This window comes from Sebastes umbrosus, chromosome 21 (assembly GCF_015220745.1).
Source record: "Sebastes umbrosus isolate fSebUmb1 chromosome 21, fSebUmb1.pri, whole genome shotgun sequence".
Lineage (NCBI taxonomy): Eukaryota > Metazoa > Chordata > Actinopteri > Perciformes > Sebastidae > Sebastes > Sebastes umbrosus.
The window spans coordinates 9,685,037-9,704,663 of record NC_051289.1 but is presented as its reverse complement, the minus strand read 5'-3'; the positions used below and the strand labels follow the sequence as shown (position 1 = coordinate 9,704,663).

General features: G+C 41.0%; 1 protein-coding gene across 1 annotated transcript; it reads left to right on the top strand.

Moving 5' to 3' along the window:
- The first annotated feature begins 1,536 nt into the window (after nt 1-1,536).
- trpc1 (transient receptor potential cation channel, subfamily C, member 1) lies at nt 1,537-19,142 on the top strand. Its single transcript, XM_037757342.1, has 13 exons — nt 1,537-2,097; nt 2,882-3,036; nt 3,149-3,250; nt 3,374-3,576; nt 5,067-5,198; nt 5,407-5,602; nt 7,465-7,801; nt 9,704-9,843; nt 10,368-10,517; nt 15,489-15,673; nt 15,866-16,067; nt 16,437-16,631; nt 18,322-19,142. Exons 1-13 carry the CDS (start codon nt 1,932-1,934, stop codon nt 18,547-18,549), a joined length of 2,391 nt encoding a protein of 796 aa, XP_037613270.1. The 5' UTR covers nt 1,537-1,931; the 3' UTR covers nt 18,550-19,142.
- Nucleotides 19,143-19,627: the final 485 nt, after the last annotated feature.

The following is a 19,627-nucleotide window of genomic DNA, read 5'->3' as shown; positions in this document are numbered from 1 at the left end:
GCTATAGTGCTGCTAACATGTAAACTAACATGTTTTAGTTTTATAACATATTCTAGTTGGATGCTATTTTTTTGTATCAGGTTATTGGTCATTGTATCTGGTGGTAATAATAATAATAATAATAGTGTAATACTGTGATACTGGAAAACCGTGATATTTTCTGAGATGGTTATCGTACCGTGAAAAGCTTTACCATTACATTACATTACAACCCTATAGGCTACATAGATGTTTACTGGTGTGTGATTACAGACTGATATGCACGGATATGATGATGAAAGCCAGGAGGACAGCTGTGTGTATCTCCCAGTCTTTATACAGACCCAGATACCTGTCTTCCTCTCTTTCCATTATCCATATGCAGTAAATTTCAACGTGCATGTCCAAACACATCAATTTTAAGGACATGTTCACATTACTGCAGGAACAGAGGCACACACTAATCTTGCACAGAACAAAGGTGTGATGCTGCTGCTGCATGTACCTTGAGCCACATGTAGGCCTATATATTTCACTAATGCTTAAGAGTTTATGCTATAAAATATACAATATACATCATCCAAATGCCTAATAAATAATCTGCATGTTTAACTTGCAAGTATCTGTAAAAATGTTGGCAGTAAACAGGCTATGAATAATGCTGGACCAGACACAATATATACACTGTTAAGAATTTCCCAGTAAAATAACAGTAAAGAACTGGCAGCAGGGTTGCCTTGATGTCACTGTAAAATTAACATTATTATACTGTCGCTGAAATTTACAGCTTTGTACTGTTAATGAAAAATACAGTTTGATTTTTTTTTTAATTAATTTCACAGTATTTTACAGTTAATTTACTGTTTAAAGATACATTATATAGCTGTTTTCACCTTTCTTTTACATTATCTTACTGATTTGTTTTAATGCACTATTTAGGTTTTTACATACATTTTAATAAACATTATTTTTTGCCTAGATGAATAGACTTAGCAGGTTACAGACATAGGAATAGTCACACTAAATACAATTAAAGGCACTTGTTAGGAAAAAGTCTATAATAGACTTGTTGACACTTTTCCCAAAATGTCTGTCTCTAGCTGGCTACAAGCACAGAATGCAAACCAGAACAACATGTGAGTGAAGAACAATAAAGCTAATTCACTGATTTTACAATCATGTACAATGTAAAAGCCTCACATGTGCAGATCAGGTCCCAGAATTAAAAAAAATACTGCATGACACTGTTACTGATGATACTTTAGACAGTTGATCAGCAGTAAAGTGATGTTTTTTAAGAATGCATTAGTTAAAAAACAGCCTATGAGCGTAATTTAACAGGTTTTCTTTTTTATTAACAGTAAAACACAGGGTTTTTTTTTATCAATAACAGGTTAATACTGTTGAAATCCTGCTGTAAATTAACAGCAATTGTTAAGAGTGTATGCATGCACACACACACACATTGAGATAGTCAGTGCAAAGCTGCACTGAAGTGCCCTGTTACGTAATCCTGAGAAAGAGAAAGGCTTTGCGCCTGCGAAAAGAGCGAGCAGGTGGAGGAGGAAGACATGCGCAGTAGCATCCTCGTCAGCAGCATCAGGACCAGAAAGATCCTCCAGCAGGAGCGATGCGATGCGAAGAAGATGGTGCATGTAAACACGCCGAGAGAGAAGATGACTGTGTCGTTCTGTCGGACTTTGTATCCAATGAAAGCGAGATTTGAAGTCTAAAGACTAAAAGGAGGTCATATTTCCATCCATCAGACGCGCGCAAAACGGAGCAGCAGCAGAGATGCGACGGCAATAACAACACTTGGTTTAGTCTCTCATGACGACGCTTTAAAGCTGTCTGCTGCAGCTGCGACAATCACAAACAGGACTCCTCTTATGTCACCACATACTGCATGACAGGCTTGTATTCTAGTGTGATGGTCGCTGGTTTCTAGTGGGATGCACATCAGTGTTTGGCCGTACTCGCTCTCCGTCGTAATGGCAGCTCTGTACCAGGGCACGGATGCTTCCTCTCCGGATAAATTTCTGGCCTTGAAAGACGTGAGAGAGGTGAAAGAGGAGACGACGCTGGACGAGAAGCTCTTCCTGCTGGCATGCGAGAAAGGTATGTTATCATTATGATGTTTCCTCTCAAGTAAAACCACCATATCCATTGTTTTCTTCCTCTAAGATCACAGAAAAGCTCATGTTAATGTTGGAAATCAGGTGACTGCTGTGTGCTTACATTATTGATGAGTTATTGAAGCATTATGTGTGATATATAAGCTGGCAGATGCATTCACCATAACAGCTTGACAGGTTTCCAGCAGGGTCATCGCAGCAAAGCAGCAAACTGTACAGTCATACCACATTTTTTTTTCTCTCCAGTGAATGCAGCTGCCTACATGTTGGCCACTGTGGAAATGTGCCTACGGGGGTTAAGAGATATATATAGCTGAACGTCTGCTCTTCTGAAACTTTTTCTCTCCCTTGGTCTGCTGACTTTTCAAGTTAATGCAAAACAATGGGAGTGAAACTACACAAGAGATGCAGAGCGTAAAATAGCAAAGAGTCCTCGTCAGATGGGAGGGGAATATTTCATTGATAAGTTAAGAACATTGCACAGGCAGAGGTTGTTTCACAGGCCGCTGTGACCATATAAAGCCTCTCTAAACATGGCTCGGCAACAGAGAGTGTCCTTTGAGGGAGATGTTATTGTTATACACCACCACTGAGGTTAAGAGGAGTGCTGGAGCTGAGCCTGCTCTGCGAGAGAGAGAGAGAGTGTGCCTTATGGCTGGAGCTGTGTGTGTGGCGCCATCCGTAGATAATACTTCATCGCTTTTATAGATGTGACTCTGCAAGAATCTGCTGAATTCCCCTTCACGCTGCTTTTGTCTTTGTCTCAGGTGACTACTACATGGTGAAGAAGCTGCTCGAGGAGAACCGACACGGCGAGCTCAACCTCAACTGCGTGGACGTGCTGGGCCGGGATGCCGTCACCATCACCATCGAGAACGAGAATCTAGACATCCTGCAGCTTCTTCTGGAGCATGGCTGCCAGGTAGTAAACACACACACACATACACACTCAGGACAAAACTAGGTCTGCACAAGTTATGTAAGTTGTTTTTGCATGTAATCTGCTAAAAAAAGATGTGTTTGTTTCTGTGCAGGCGACAGATGCCTTGTTGGTGGCCATAGACTCCGAGGTGGTGGGAGCTGTGGACATCCTCCTCAACCACAGGCCGAGGCGATCCTCCAAGCCTTCCATTGCTGTTAGTCTCCTCTTATAATTCCTCTTTCAAGAAAAACACCACAGATGCAAAGAATAGGTTGATATGATTGATCGTTTCTTATCATTTCTGCACAGTATTCCTTATATTTCTATCTTTTTATAGAAACTGATGCAGCGGATTCAGAACCCGGAGTACTCCACCACCATGGACGTGGCTCCGGTCATCCTGGCGGCTCACAGGAACAACTACGAGATCCTGACTATGCTGCTGAAGCAGGACATCTCGCTTCCTCGGCCGCACGCTGTAGGCTGCGAGTGCACGCTCTGCAATGCCAAGAACAAAAAGGACAGCTTACGACACTCCAGGTACAGGCCTCCTCAGTGACCTAGAATACAAAAAAATGGAATTGTATAAATGTTGTGTGCTTTCCCCAGATGGCTGCATTAAGCTCCCATCTGTGCCCGCAACTGAAATTTTTAATTTCCTTTGGTGGAAATGTTCTCTGGGCTTGCTTAAGCACAAATATGAAGAATTTATCAAAATTGGTCAAACCGTATGAACCGTAAAAGTGAGCTTTTCTAATCATACTATATCTAAACCTTCGGGCACATGGGAATACTCTTATTGCAAAAAAATGTGCTGCAGGGATGACATATTTTTGTAGGCCAACCAAGAAGTTATCATCGCCCTGTGTTCCCTCGAAAAAAAACAATGGGATTTTTCCATTACCCCGAATACTAGATATAGTATGATAAGGAAATCGCTGCATCTCAGAAACTACAAGGAGCACAATCAAGTATTTGGTATCTATGAACTCATAACAAGTTGAATATCAAAGATATGCACACATATGCTGTGTAAAAAAATGTTTCATATGGAAAACATTTAATAAACACAATGTTAGCAATTTTCCTAATTTTTCAAAAATCCTGACTTTGACTATTAATAAAAGTGTGATTTTTCATGTGATCTAAACATTTCAGAGTTGTACTGTTAGATATTAACTCAAAGTATGTCCGTACCAAATTTCAAGACTTTTGACAGATCTTTATCATACTAAATATAGTATTTGAGCACTCCCATTGATCTAAACCAGAAGTCTAGTGCTGTGCTGAATTACTGTAACTTTGAATGGTCAACGTCACTTCTGTCTTCCAGATGATGCCTGTGTTATTTTACGCGTTGGTTGTTTTGGCCTTTCTCCGGTATGGAGGGGTTTAAAACCAGCTATGAATCAATCGGTCTGTCAAGTTCAGTGACAGTTTTGATGATAACATCAGCTTGAGAATGGCATCTTAAGCATCTGGAAAGAAATTATTTACTATCATGTGCACTGGCTTTTTGTGAATGTTTTTAGCTACAGTACCATGACTCTTTACAGTGCTCTCTTTGTCCCACAGAAGACGTTCTCTGTTATTGCCAAGCTCTACTTATCTAGCTGTAGAGAGCCAGTATTTGGTGTGCCAGTAGTGGTATATTTGTTTTTTTATATAAGTAGTGGTTTTACTGAAAGATAATATCGGTACGAACTGTAATTTAAGGGAAAGCTGCAAAACCAGCGGTATTTCCTCTGGGAAGTTGGTTTCTGATACCATCTTGCAGATGAGATTTTGCAGATCTCCTCTCTGCTGGGCATTTTTGTTCTCTCCACAGGGCAGTGTAGCTTCCCACACAGTAAGCTAAATGAATCAGTCTGCGGTTTGGCTGGCAAACAACACAGAGGTCAAAGCAGGTACAGATGAAACAGCTAGATGGCTGAATGGTTTCTAGATTTCCTTTTTTCCTCATCCATACACCTTTGTTTTGTCCTGTTCCTTCCCTCACATTTTCATCACCTCTTTCTCTTTGCCACCAGGTTCCGCCTGGACATCTACCGCTGCCTGGCCAGCCCCTCTCTGATCATGCTGACTGAAGAAGATCCCATCCTCAGGGCCTTTGAGCTGAGTGCAGACCTCAAGGAGCTCAGCCTGGTCGAGGTGGAGTTCAGGTACGATTGCTATCAACTGCTGCACGTCTGTCCGTCATGCCAATGCACGTTTATCTCATTTCTTTGCACTAGAAACTTGTCGCACATGCAAAAACATATGTACATACTTGCACACTGATATTGCAAACCCTCTTCCTTTATAGAACATAACAGATAAGAGTTATAATCCTTCATGTGGTTTGATTATATCTCAATTTCCTTGCTCCAGGAATGATTATGACGATCTGGCAAAGCAGTGTAAGATGTTTGCCAAGGACCTGCTGGCTCAGGCTCGAAACTCTCGAGAGCTAGAAGTGATTCTCAACCACACATCCAACGAGGATAACGTTGACAAGAGAGGCTTACTGGAGGAGCGAATGAACCTCAGTCGACTCAAGCTTGCCATCAAGTACAACCAGAAAGAGGTTAGAGAGGCAAAGTCTCACATTCATGTTTTTTTGGCAGTGTCAACAGCAAGCAAATCTGTATTATAAGTGGGATGAGGAAATTATTTGATATGTTACTGATACTTTAAGTCCACAACTGTCCACAGATCAGATCTGTTATTAATTACCTCTCATTTATTGTACTATATGTCGGCCGTCACATCTGTTTCAGCATGTGCTTGTCTTTTGGAAATACGAGTTTGGCAGGATGGAGTACTTCCTCCAGGCAACGGCAGTCAAAGTCAAAATAAAGTTTGAAGTTTGAAGCTGGGGGACAATTTATAGCTGGGATGGCTCAGTGTGTAAAGTGTGACTCGTATATCACAGGACAGCTAGTGTCATTCTATTGTTTCCTACTGGAGAAAAGGTTCTTCTTAAAGTTGCACTACTCCTCCCTTAGAGTCTTATTTATGGTTTGTGGTTGGATTTTTTTATTGCAGGGAGAACACTGAGACGTTTGTAGTTCAGTCACATAAGAACGTGCTGGTAGGCAGATTTTGTTACTTTCAGCTGAGCCAGTTTAGCTGTTTCCCCTGTTTCCTGTCCTGTTTTGTGCTAAGCTAAGCTAACCTGTTTTAGGCTGCAGCTTTATATTCATCCTAGAGACATGACAGTGGCATTAGTATTCTCATCTAACCTAACTCTCAGCAAGAAAGTTAGTCTCTTAAAAATACGGCAGCAGGCCCGGCCGCTATCTGTCTTTCGGAGGTTGAAGCGGGCTCAGTTTTAAAGCTAGAGTGAAAGTACTGGCATCATATGAAACTAGAAAAACCTAAGGAATCCATTGGTATCATATTGGTATTGGTCATATTGGTCGCAAAGGAAGCTAAATAATGCTCCAAAGTTAGGCTAAATTTTGGCGAGGATATACTGACAAGGCCATATCAAAGGGGTCCCTTGACCTTTGACCTCAAGAATGAAAATAGGTTCTATGGGTACCCACAAGTCTCCCCTTTACAGACATGCCCACTTTATGGTAATCACATGCAGTTTGGGGCAAAACCCATGCAGTTATTTGCATGCAGTACAAATGTGTTATTTTCGCTTAATCTAAAAATGTTTGTTTGAATATTTCTGCATACTGTGGTCCCTAAATAGTCTTGGAATTGTATAAATTGGGTATGATTGTAAAGCTGAGACTCTTGTGGATCTGATGAGCCCAATTGTATTCATGTGTGATGATGTTAGTCCCCATAGTAGCCATTTCACATAGATCCTTTTTTGAAACTTGACCTCACTGACCTAGAGCATTCAGAGGATGTATGGCTTTCCTAGGTAGATTTAAAATAAGAAAGTTTCTGAGCAGTTTCCAGAACAGAAGTGCTCTCCTCGAGTCACCGAAAAATGCAATTCTCGCAGAAATCTCCAAATGTCAAAAGTTTTTGATACCAAATCACAGCATGGCTTTTTCTATGGTGTTCCTCAAGGTTTTGGTACAACAACTTATGAGACATAAAAGAGCATGGGAATGACCATCATAGACTACTATTATAATGTTCTAAGCCCTTATACACTTTCACAATTTATTTAAATTAATTAATTCATGTTTATATCTGATTCATGACTAGAACATCTTGACACACAGTGCTGAGCTGCACCTCAAATTCATCTTCAGATTCCCAGCTTTCAGATGATGTACACCACTACTATGTGACATCTACTGTTGACTTTTTATACCCCTGAACATCCCCTGTCCCTCACCCCTACCCCTCTAAAGAAAAGGGGGGCGGAGTGTAAGAGGTTACTAAGCAATGAAAAATGAACTGAATTTGCTAATTCAACCTGTAATTTCAGCTTCACATCCTCACGTTGATATTTCTCTCCTGATGCCCCTTTTACAGTTTGTGGCTCAGTCCAACTGTCAACAGTTCCTCAACACCGTCTGGTTTGGAGAGACAGCCAGCTACCGGCGCAAGCACACCTGTCTAAAGATGGCCACGGTGCTGAGCGTGGCGATGCTCTGGCCGCTGCTCTCCGTCTGCTACCTTTTGGTGCCGCGCTCCCGCGTGGGCCAAATCATCCACACGCCCTTCGTCAAGTTCATCATCCACAGCGCCTCCTACTTCTCCTTCCTGCTGCTGCTCAACCTGTACTCGCTGGTCTACAACGAGGGCAAGAAGAACACCATGGGCCCGGCGCTGGAGATGATCGATTACCTGCTCATCCTCTGGATCATAGGTCAGCTTTTTACTCAGCTTTCAAGCATTAAATAAGATACTAATGTATGTTTTAATGTGTAGAGGGGTATCATGTATGTTGTAATCAGTGCTTAGAGGGCAGATTTCTATGATTGAATGATTAGTCATCTCTTAATGGACACAATAAAACTAAGAATAGAATAAGAATTCAATCTTACAAACCCAAATTTAATAGAATAACGTTATATTGTGGAGTGAAAATGAGAGATTCCTGTTAAGGCCTGGCTAAAGTCCAGTATCCTGTATCCATAATCCCATCAGGCAGAACATGACAAACAACTGTTTCTATACTCAACGACAGAAAGTCTGGCTTGACTGGATTAAATCTGTCAGTTCTGCCTCTAATTGAAGCTCGATAGAAAGGAAGGCTTCTTCTATCTCCCCTGTGGTCCATCTGAGTGCTCCTATCACCGGTCTCATACATGCAAACATGTATTTGCACAAAGACAAACACGTGTACACAAGCCATATCGGTTCAGATGAGATAGTGACAGCTAGAAATTGACTCTGCCTCTCTGGGGAAGCGCCTCTCTACCTTCCACTTCTGCCAAGAAACCATTAGCATGATCATTCAATCGCCTTAATGGCCTTCTCAGCGGAGATATTTGCCTCATGGTTGCAGCATCCTACCCCTCTCCAGCCGACACAAAGCATCGAAAACCACACCTCATTGCTCTAGGTTTCACTATCATCGCTGCTGGGTTGATAAATCATCCCAATAACTGCACCTGACAGCTTATAAAAGGATGTAGAAGCAATTGACTTCTATTATTCAATGTAATGAAGATGGTTGTGGGCTAATTTGCAATTTATTCCCCTATTTTGCAGGAGTGAGATCAGCAGTTGAGTCATTAGACGGATGTGTAATGTTTTTTTCCAGGGGCTAGGATAGCTGTAGGGCAAAGATTCCTTAAGTAGTGCAAAAGAGCAACATCAAAGATCAATTTTAATAACTTCAGCAGTTTTTTTTCCCCCTCATTGCAAAACACTGCAAAGATGTGATGCAGTGGTGCAGATTTCACGCTCCAGGGTCTCTGCAGCATCAACGCAACACCCAAAAATGAGTTCAATAACAAGGATTTCTAATGATTTACAAATCAAATGTTATCAGGATGTGAAAGGTGGCTATTAAAGTTGCTGCATGTCTACAGACAGCACTGACACACAGCAGCTTTCCATCTCTTTTGCATCCCGTTGTTCTCTCTTTCTCCCACGCTACCCCACCTCATCTCATCTTTCTCCTGCTCTCTCCATCCTGCTACTCCCCTGAGCCAGATGCCTCACAGTAATGGGGAAATCAGATGCTAAGATTGTGAGTGTGTCTGTGGGCTGGGCTACTTACATGTGTGTGTGTGTGTGTGTGTGTGTGTGTCTCAATGCATCTCTCGCTTTTATGACTACATTATGACTCAAATTCAATCATTCCATAGTAAAAAAAGAAAAGGGATTTCTGTGCCAAACCCTGTTTGCTCACTTTCTGTTGCAACCATGGAAACCAATAACCGATCGATCAGGTTCAATGTAATGTAATCATTTCTGAATTACACAAAGATCTGTGTCACTATGAAATAACTTGCAGCTGGAGTCAAGTTTTAATTTTATTACCCCTACTGTACAATTAGAAATGATGAAATTCCACTCTGACACAGACATCCATCTGTATTAAATTCCACACACCTGCCTAAACCCCACAGATGACACATTTACACCACATTAATCTAATGTTTCCGTGTCTCATACATTCCTGTTTCCCCCGGGCTCCCACTGTGAGATGACTTATTATGGTTGAAGCGATTTTAAAATGTTGGGGGATGACAGCAAATTTTATTTCCAGTAGTGTGTGTGTGTGTGGTGACGGGGAATTCCTGCTCTCCTCCTGTAGGGATGGTGTGGTCGGATGTGAAGCGTCTGTGGTACGAGGGGCTGGAGGACTTTCTGGATGAGTCGAGGAACCAGCTGAGCTTCGTGATGAATTCCCTTTACCTCGCCACCTTTGCCCTCAAGATAGTTGCTCATAGCAAGGTACACACACTCTTTAGATTTAGAGGATGGATAACTGCATCTAACACTGGATTCATTTCGCTATATATTGATTTTCTTATTTGCTTTTTGTCCAGAGTTAAATGGTTAGATGAGAAGATAGATAGCTATCTCATGTATTTTTTTATTTTTACAGGATGATGACATTATGTTTTGAAACAAATTTTCATTTAACGTTGTAATCAATTAAGTTTATTTTATTTGATTGTTTTAATCAAAACTGGGGGAGATTATTTATATTGTTTTGTTAAAAAAAAATTGTATGTGCTATTAAATAATTCAAATCATTCCCACATTTTAATGATTGTGCATATCACCACTTGATAGATACAGTAGCTTTAGTTTTGATGCCTCTGTTTAAACACAGAGCAGTCATTAGGCCTAGCTGAATCAGGTGTGTTCATGCCAATCAACAGTTGGCAAAGCACACCTGATTTGGCTAAGTAAGTTGGCATCACATTATTGCTTCAGTGCTGTATGTGTTTCTGAATGTGTTTGTTCTTCAGTTCAAGAATGTGGAGGACACAGAGAGGAAGAACTGGGACGCTTTCCATCCCATCCTGGTGGCTGAGGGCCTGTTTGCCTTTGCCAACGTTCTGAGTTACTTGCGACTCTTCTTCATGTACACCACCAGCTCCATCCTGGGGCCGCTGCAGGTAGGAAAGCAGACATTTTCTGCTTTTATAATTGATTCCCAGTGGAGCCAGATATGCAGCAGAAATATCCCTGTGGAGGTTTGTGATCATGTACCCAGTACGACTTTGTAAAACACTTTGGATGCGAACAAAAATGACCAAATCCTTATATAATGATTATAAAGCTGCTTCCCTTTCCTATCGTTCTCTCTAACCCCACCACACACCACCCACGCTCTTCCTCTCTCAGTGAAGTGTGAACACTCAAGGACAAGCCCACACTAAACATCACACCAGCTGTGCTCAGCAGTATGATAACCATCATCATAAGCATTAAGTATAAGCACAGTGAACTGAGGCAGTAGATGAATGTGCTCTGCAGTAATAATATGCTCATAACAAACTGAGCACAACATCATAAAGCTTTGCTGCTTTAGTTGCCATATGCATCAGCGTACTGCTATCATCATTTCTATCATCATGAACGAGAGCTTTCAGTTTAGTTTTGAAAATTGATTTCTCAAGCTAACTGCACTTTAGATATAAAGCTGAAGGAGCTGGCTCTATACACCCACAACACATTTTCATTGGATCCTAGATTGATTTCTATCACAATCTGGCACATACAGTCTGATCCATTGCCATCTTAACTGCAATTATGGCTGCATGGGAATTAAAGTGAAAAGTATAGTCATTACATACTGTATTGTCAAGGGCAGCTGAAAACTTTTAAACTCAGTTTATGAACTTTTCAATGCCAAGTGGGTTCAATTTGGTGGTACGTTAAAGGGATAGTTTGGGTGCTTTGAAGTGAGATTGTATGATGTACTTATCTAGCAGTGTATCAGTAGATGGCGGTCGGCACGCCCTCAGTTAGGAGAAGCAGACGGGTTACTGCATGGAGCAAAGCAATGCACTGCTGAGGACGGGGGAGGGCAGCAAAACGTATTTTAGAAAGGCCCACCTAAAAATAGCAATATCAGTTTAAGTGTACGCTATATTTAGATTGTTTTTGCCACTTTATCTTGCTGTCAGACTGCCCTTTCTGACAGGGAACTGAAGCAGTTGTATCCATCTATGCTCTCTTCAAAGCCACCAGACTCCATTGAAAAAAACTGTAATTTTACCTCGCAGAACAGGAGAGTTACTGGTCTACCGCTGCCTCGATTTTGTTAGTTTGTTTGTGCTATTGTGTGACTTTGGTGAATATGAACTAACCAAAGTCACACGATAACACAAACAAACTAACCGATCGATGCAGCGGTAGATTAGCAACTCCCGTGCACTGCGAGGTAAAATTACTGTTTTTTTCAATGGAGTCTGGTTGCTTTGGCGAGAGCATAGATAACGGCTTCAGTTCCCCATCAGAAACATAGACTGTATAGCTGTCTTACGGAAAGATTAACCAGCGAAAATATTCTAAATATATCGTACACTTAAACTGATATTGATTTTTTTAGGTGAGCCTTTCTTTTAGGTGGCTAAAATACGTTTTGCTGCCGACCCCGTCCACAGCAGTACATTGCTTTGCTTCCGTGCGGTAACTCCTGTCTGCTTCTTCAAACTGGGAGCATACAGACCGCCATCTACTGTAGGTAATACACTGACTTTGGATAAGTACCTCGTACAACCTTACTTCAAAACACCCAAACTAGCCCTTTAAGGCTAGTTTGCTGTCAAAAAAAGGATCCACGTGAAAAGTGTTTAGTAAACTTTTCTAAATCCTGTATCTGATCAGCTTGATTAACCCTCAGTCTGAGCTGGCACTGTCATTCAGAATTAGCAGACATGACCTCTTCACTTTCTTTTTCTTTTCTCAAATGGTTATGGAAATGTTTAGCAATGCATTTGTACTGATCTGCTTTATGCCTCTTACACAACACGAAATAAATCTAATTTGTATAAAGCAAACATTTAATCTGGCTCTTCCGTAACCCAACATTTAACTATTGCCAGCTTGTTTAATACTTTCATACATAACTGCAAGACATTCTGTGTCATTTCTTAAACATGGAGGTTTGATGGAAGAGCGATATTCACCATCTGCTGGTGGAAAGAAGTAAAACTGTGCCAGCAAAAAAGCCTAAAGCTGCATAGGTTTCATCTCTTTATGCTGAGAAAAAGATATCTGTTATGTCATTGATTTTTCATCTCCCTAGACAAGCCAAAAATCTGGTTTGAGTATTTTCTCCTCCTCAACAACCTCCGTGCCATAGGTGTCCCTTTTTATCGCATCATGATTTTGTGTATCGTTTAGCCAGCTGGCAGAAAGATCGTAAAGTCAGCCAACATCTGACGGTTTGCTGGCAGAATGTCATTTTTCCCCCCGCGTGTGACTATTACATAAAGCAGTCTTCAGGTATGCAGTGAGGTCAGGCTATTTGTAGGGATGCCTTCCTGTCATTAAGTCAAGTGCTGTTCGTGGTTGACTTATAAAACAGTAAGGGTGCCCTGTAGATTGTTAATGAGCGCTTTTCAGCTGCAATCTCCTCCATCTTTCTGCCTCCGTCTCTCTTCTTTCCTCTCTGTCACTCACGCTCTCTGTGACATCACTGTCTGGCCGGCTTGGCAGGTTGGAAAAAATATTAGCTCACATGGCAGACACACCTCCCTACTAATGCACACGCGCCCACACATTTCCACACTCGTGCGATATGTGAGCGTGCAATTAGTTGCACTCCGACGAGCTTCTACACACACACAGACGGTGAGGCAGAGCTATGTGGGCTGCAGTAATGTCTGATTCCGGCCAGCTCCCATTCCTGCCGGGTAGTGCCCCCTACTGAGGTTGGAAAGAGTGACTGAAAGTGTGAGTGTGTGTCTGTGTTCATCTACTATCAACAATGAGCTCACTCATGGCCCAGACTTCACCTCGTCAACAGTGTTAATCTCCCGTAACTGATGGCCCACCATGTACGAGTGTGTTTGAGAGAACAGACACAAGTTGTGCCGCAGTTCCACACTACATACAATCAATCAAGCTTTATTTGTAAAGCACCTTTCATGCAGATTAGTGCAGTTCAAAGTGCTTCACAGACGGCTGACAAGCCGGAAATAAGACACGTGGACCGTGAACACAACAGAAAAGACAAAAGTAATTTAACAATTTGATGATTTGAGATCAAATGCCAGCAAGACAATAAAATTATAAAAATGTAATAAAATATAATTAAAAGCTATAATAACAGTAATAGTAGTAAAACTGTGAAGTAAAAACTAGATTAATAAAATAACAATAAAATAGAATAGAATTATTTTAACTTATTATTAACTTAAATACAATAACATTAGTGATTAGTAAAATAATAAAATAGAATATAATTTTACAAATTAAATACAATAAAATAAATTATTAATAAAATAATAATAACATAGAAGGCAATTTTACAATTTAAATACAATAAAATAAGTGATTAACAAAATGAAAATAAAATTGAATAAAATTATACAACTTAAATACAATAAAATGAGTGATTAATAGAATAACAATAAAATAAAATTCAATTTTACAACTTAAATACAGTAAAATAAGTCATTAATAAAATTAAAATAAAATAGAATACAATTTTACAACTTAAATACAATAAAGTAAGTGATTGATTAAATAACAATAGACAAAGAAAGACAAGTATTTATTGTGGTGTGTTCACACTTCAAAAGGGTAAAATACCCAACTAGTGTCGGGGGATGCTGTTGTCCCACAATGCATTGTACAAAGAGACTCACAGCTGGAAAACATTTAAAACAAATTGGGAACAGTGTTGTTGAGACAGTTCCAGGAACATCTTGGTAAACAATAAATATAAAAATAAAATCTTTTGACAAACATTTCTCTAATTGGAAGTTAAGTCAAATTTATTTATAGAACAATTATATTACTACAAATGTTAACCAGCTGAGGAACCTTAAATGCATCAGACCCCCCTCCAGTCAAGGTTAAGAGCTCCTGACCTGCTGCATTCCTGTTCTGTTTGTACAGTAACTAAGTTAGGCTACCTGTCAGGCTGAGCAAGCAGGGAACACCCCCGGATCCTAAATCAGATGTGTACAAAGTGGCCGAGGAATACACTGGGGGGATTTAGACATGACAAGAGAATGAATCACCCAAATAGACTAGTCCTTCTCATCAAACATGCTGTCTGGGTTTCAGTGCAAACACTCCGGTCGCCATTCACCCTGAGGTGCAGGGAGAGTGGTCATCCCTCACATTGGACACTGTGTGTGTGTTTGTGTTTTGCAAGGGCGAGCACGTTCTGACCTTGTTTGAGCATCTCAAGGTCCTAGTAAACAGATAAGCCACTCAGGTCTATAAATAGTCGGTTTCCAATGGTCTGAGAAGACTTTCTCTGTCTTCAAGCCCTCTTTTTGGCTTCTTCCATGTTTGTCTGTCTTACTGCTGCCAGAATATGTTGCTTTTTCCACTTCCTCAGGGGGTCACTGCTAAACAAGAACATTGGGGGGAAAGTAGCTACAAGTGGTCATAAAGTTTTCTTCCGCAGGATGAGTGTTGAAAGAGTCCAAAACATCACAATCAAGTAGAAATACATAGCTACTTTGCTAATGTTTTAAAGATAACAGACATTTTGATTAGTCATAGCAGGAAAAGCACAGGTATAACAAATAACAATATTGTAAAAAGGGAGATTTTCATGTATTTTTTATTATAAAGTAGGTTTAAATGCTACATAAATACTGAGAGTATCGAAATGCTCACTTGAACCTGACTTTTTGCAATTTTCAGATTTCTATTCTGGAAATGCATGCACATTTTTACCCTATTCTCCTGGGGTGTCTCCACTTGAGCAATCAGTCAAATTCTATAAGAATCAGACAGACTTCCTGTCTGGTGTCAGATCTGACCCCAGCTTGCACCCTGAGGAGGATTGCTGGCAGAAAACTGTTTATGAAAAATAGAAAAAATATGACTCACGTCTGCTTGACTACATCAGATCGAGCGACAGGATTAACAGACAAATATTCATGTTTCCTCAGATCTCCATGGGTCAGATGCTGCAGGAGTTTGGAAAGTTTTTGGGCCTTTTCCTGTTGGTGTTATTCTCCTTCACCATCGGACTCACCCAGCTTTACGGAAAGGACCAGAAAGACCCAAACAAGAGTCCACAAAGCGACTGCGAGGGCATATTCTGCCAGCAACAGAGCAACGATGCATTCCACACGTACGGGCCAACCTCAATCTGTCACTTTGTGCTGCGATGACAACAATGATGAATGTGCAGAGTGCTTGTTGAGAGATGTTAGAGACCATAATACGGGGCTGATTAAGTTCTGATTCATTAACTCTAAAATTAGTAGATTGTTTGGGGTATATTGTGAAATGCATCTGACAGACAGCTTCTTCTGTTTCACAGGTTTATGGGGACCTGCTACGCCCTGTTCTGGTACATCTTCTCCCTCGCACATGTTGCGCTCTTCGTCACCCGCATCAGCTACACAGAGGAGCTGCGCTCTTTTGTGGGCGCCATGATCATCGGCACCTACAACATTGTGGTGGTTATTGTGCTGACCAAGCTGCTGGTGGCCATGCTCCATAAAAGCTTCAGACAAATTGCTGTAAGTGTAACTTTTGGCACATTATGTCTTTGTTTCACAGTGCTGACAAGGGTAATTTGAGTTCAACTTGGAACAGAAAGTTGCAACTGTTTTCATTTACTGTTCAGATTAGATTTTTCTCTAATTCACCCTGAAATGTTGCACAGATGTTAAATAGTTTTGACTTCGGACCCCTGCTACACATTTTCTGTTTCCTTTGAACAACAGTTTGACTTTGATTATACTAGGTAAAACATTTTTTTCCAGAAACATCTGTCCCCCTCAATGATTTCCACAACTACTAGTGCATTTTCAAGGTTACAGTTTGTGAAAATTCCTTCTCACATTCCTGTGTTCTCCATGTTGTTGTTGGATTTTGTGCTTCTGTAGAATCACGAGGATAAGGAGTGGAAGTTTGCCAGGGCCAAACTGTGGCTTAGCTACTTTGATGACAAGTGCACCATGCCTCCACCGTTCAATATCCTCCCCTCCCCAAAGACCGTCTGCTACCTGGTGACCAGCATGAGCAAGTGGATTTGTTCACACACCTCAAAGGGCAAGGTCAAGAGACAGAACAGCCTCAAGGTAAGAAAAATAGTTTCATAACGGTCAGAAGTTTAAAGGGTAACTTCGGTATTTTTCAACCTGGATCCTGTTTTCCCATGTTTTTGTGTCTAACTGACAAATAGCGACAACAATCTCTGAATTTGGTCCTGTATTGAGGGAGAGCGCTATAGACGGCAGCCGTTCGCGGCCTGCATAATGGTGCTATCTGGGCAAGCAGGCACCGTCATTTACGTCCACTAATGCCTGGTTCACACATAGTAGTGACAAGTAGTCAGATCACAGTACTGTTCACACTACACAACTATCTCTCTTGTAATCGAGAGTCTTTAAGTCGTTGTAGTTTTCACACTACATGACTGACCGCCGACAGGAGGTCACAAACTACAAGAGCTTTCCCTGGGAGGAAATCCCCGATGAGGTCTCCAAACCACGTTTTGTCACAAAAACACACGCAAAAAATACACGGTAAATGACGTGATACCATACGCGAGACACATTGCTGATGTTGTTGTTGCACATGTTTGTTCCACCAGTTTCCATACTCTTTTTTACTATTTATTCCTCTTGCTGCAACAACAACTTTGCTCTGTGTTGCAAATGCAACACATACAGTAAGTTCCTAGTATTACAGGCGACCCCTCCTCCTCCAGGTTTCCCCTCAATCTGTGTCTTACGCTGTCATTGGCTGTAGCTCGTAGCCGGAGTCCCCGCCAGGTCCAGATATTTAGCATGCTAGATAACCTCTCGACTCACGTCTTTGAGCAGTTCACACATGACGCTCGAACGCCTATGTGCGAGCAGCGAGCCAGTGCCTGGTGCCAGTGTTTGGGAGCTCCAAAAACTGACAGGGAGCAGAAAATCAGGGCTACAGTCGTGCAGTGTGAGTAGCTTTAAAAGTGCTTGTTTTTGCCATGACAGGCTCTGATTGTTATTACAAGTGTCTGACAGAATTATGGAAAGAGTTTCGCTCAAGAAGTCTCGTTCTGAAATCTGGTGAGGTGACGTGTTGCTGGAAGACAACGATTGAATAGTGGAATACATCCATGGTGGAAAACGCGAGTGCCAGCCGGGCAGTTTGTTGTGTTGGAGTGCAGAAAGCGTAGTTTAGTGTTATCTAAAAGATTTTCAATATCATGACTGAATATTTAGATGATTTCGACAACGTAGATGAGGTCTTTGAATTCAATGGCCGCCCGTATTTATTTGAGCCAGAGGATATTCAGATTTCAAAACGAGACTTCTCCTTGAGCGGGTCTTGGACTCAATAACAAACAGACCGAATCAAGCGAAATGTAAGCATTTTATTTCTCTGTAGGGTCCTTTCCATAATGTTGTCAGACACTTACAATAACAATCTGAGCCTGTCAGTGTAAAAAACAAGCACTTTTAGTGAATGTAACATTACATTAGCGCTGCTCACTTGCTCTCGCAGCTTGTTTTGCTGCTGCCAGTTACAGCGTTATCCCTCAATACTGGAAACATTTCAAACATTTTTGTCCAAATCAGTCAATTAGACACAAAATCATGGAAAAAAATAGGTTTGAAAAATACTGAAGTGACCCTTTAACTTTTAGTAGTAAGATGGCTGCCAGTACATCTTTGCGATTTAATTTTCAATCACTTCCAGTAATCTTGAACAAATGTCTTTCTGTGCTTTGTGCAATATCTCGTCTTCGATCTGAACCCCTTCATTGTCTTTTCCCTCCAGGAGTGGAAGAACCTGAAGCAGAAGCACGATGAAAACTATCAGAAGATCATGTGTTGTCTGGTTCACCGCTACTTGACCTCCACGCGACAGAAGATGCAGAGCACAGACCAGGCCACGGTGGAAAACCTGAACGACCTGCGCCAAGACCTCTCCAAGTTTCGCAACGAGATGAGGGACCTGCTGGGTTTCCGGACCTCCAAATATGCCATGTTCTACCCAAGGAGCTAAACAAAATGACTAGATATCTTTTCCCCTTTCCCCTGCTGTGTGACCCGAGCATGTGCAAAAACTCTGCTCTTTTGAGTCACAGAGGCAACTTTTAAACCTGGACCTTAACTAGAAAAATATATATTCTCCACCAAAGCCTCCAGACTCAGGCCCCCCATGTATTATTCAGCTATTCAACCTTTTTGTAAATAAAGAAAGCCATTGTTTCCAACAGAAAGACTAATAACGATTTATGGAACAATTTGACCCTGAGGGGCTTTAATGGCATAAGGAGCTGGTTTTTGCTGAATACAAATGCTGCTTATTGTTGATTTCTCTCCTTTGGCCACTCCGTTGAGAAAGCCAGAAAACTGTCAACGGATCAGCCAACTGCCCGGCAGTCCGGTCCACGTGAGAGTCACATTACACACACCTGATCCTTTCTCGTGCTTCGCAGAGCTGCCTTGACCTCCCTCAACAGACCAATTCCCATTTTATTATTTTTGCATTATTTGGTTACCAGCTTGAAGTTCTTGTACAAAGACAGACCCACAAAATGATCATGTTAAAGGAGTTTTATTTGGGAAGATGAAAACAATAAAATATAAATAATATTCACAGACTTTTTCATATGAAAATATTTTTCATTTCATACCTCTGCCTTTAAGAACAACTTAATGATGTATGCTGATATAGCGGTGCTTTGCATCTGTAAACAAACTAAAGAAAAAGAGCTTTAGATAGGAAGGTCCTAAAACCAGCATAAAAATCTTTCAAAAAGAATCATGTATATATTAAATATTGCACTTTTTATCGCCACTTAAAAACTTCCAAATCCTGCCCATTAAAATTGACTGCAGGTTGCTAATGCCGTCATTAAAACTACAACAATGAGCTGTGACAAATCCCCTATGGATATTAATCAGGCTTGTGTAAATGTAAGACTATTTGTTAAATGCATACTAAATAATAAATCCCACTGTGTATTCACATTGTGCTCCACAGCCTCAAAGGGAAACAACTGAGAAGTAGAATGTGGAAAAATTAGAAATGAATAGTGCCATCATAGGATGTCAGAACAGATGTGCACAGTGGGAAT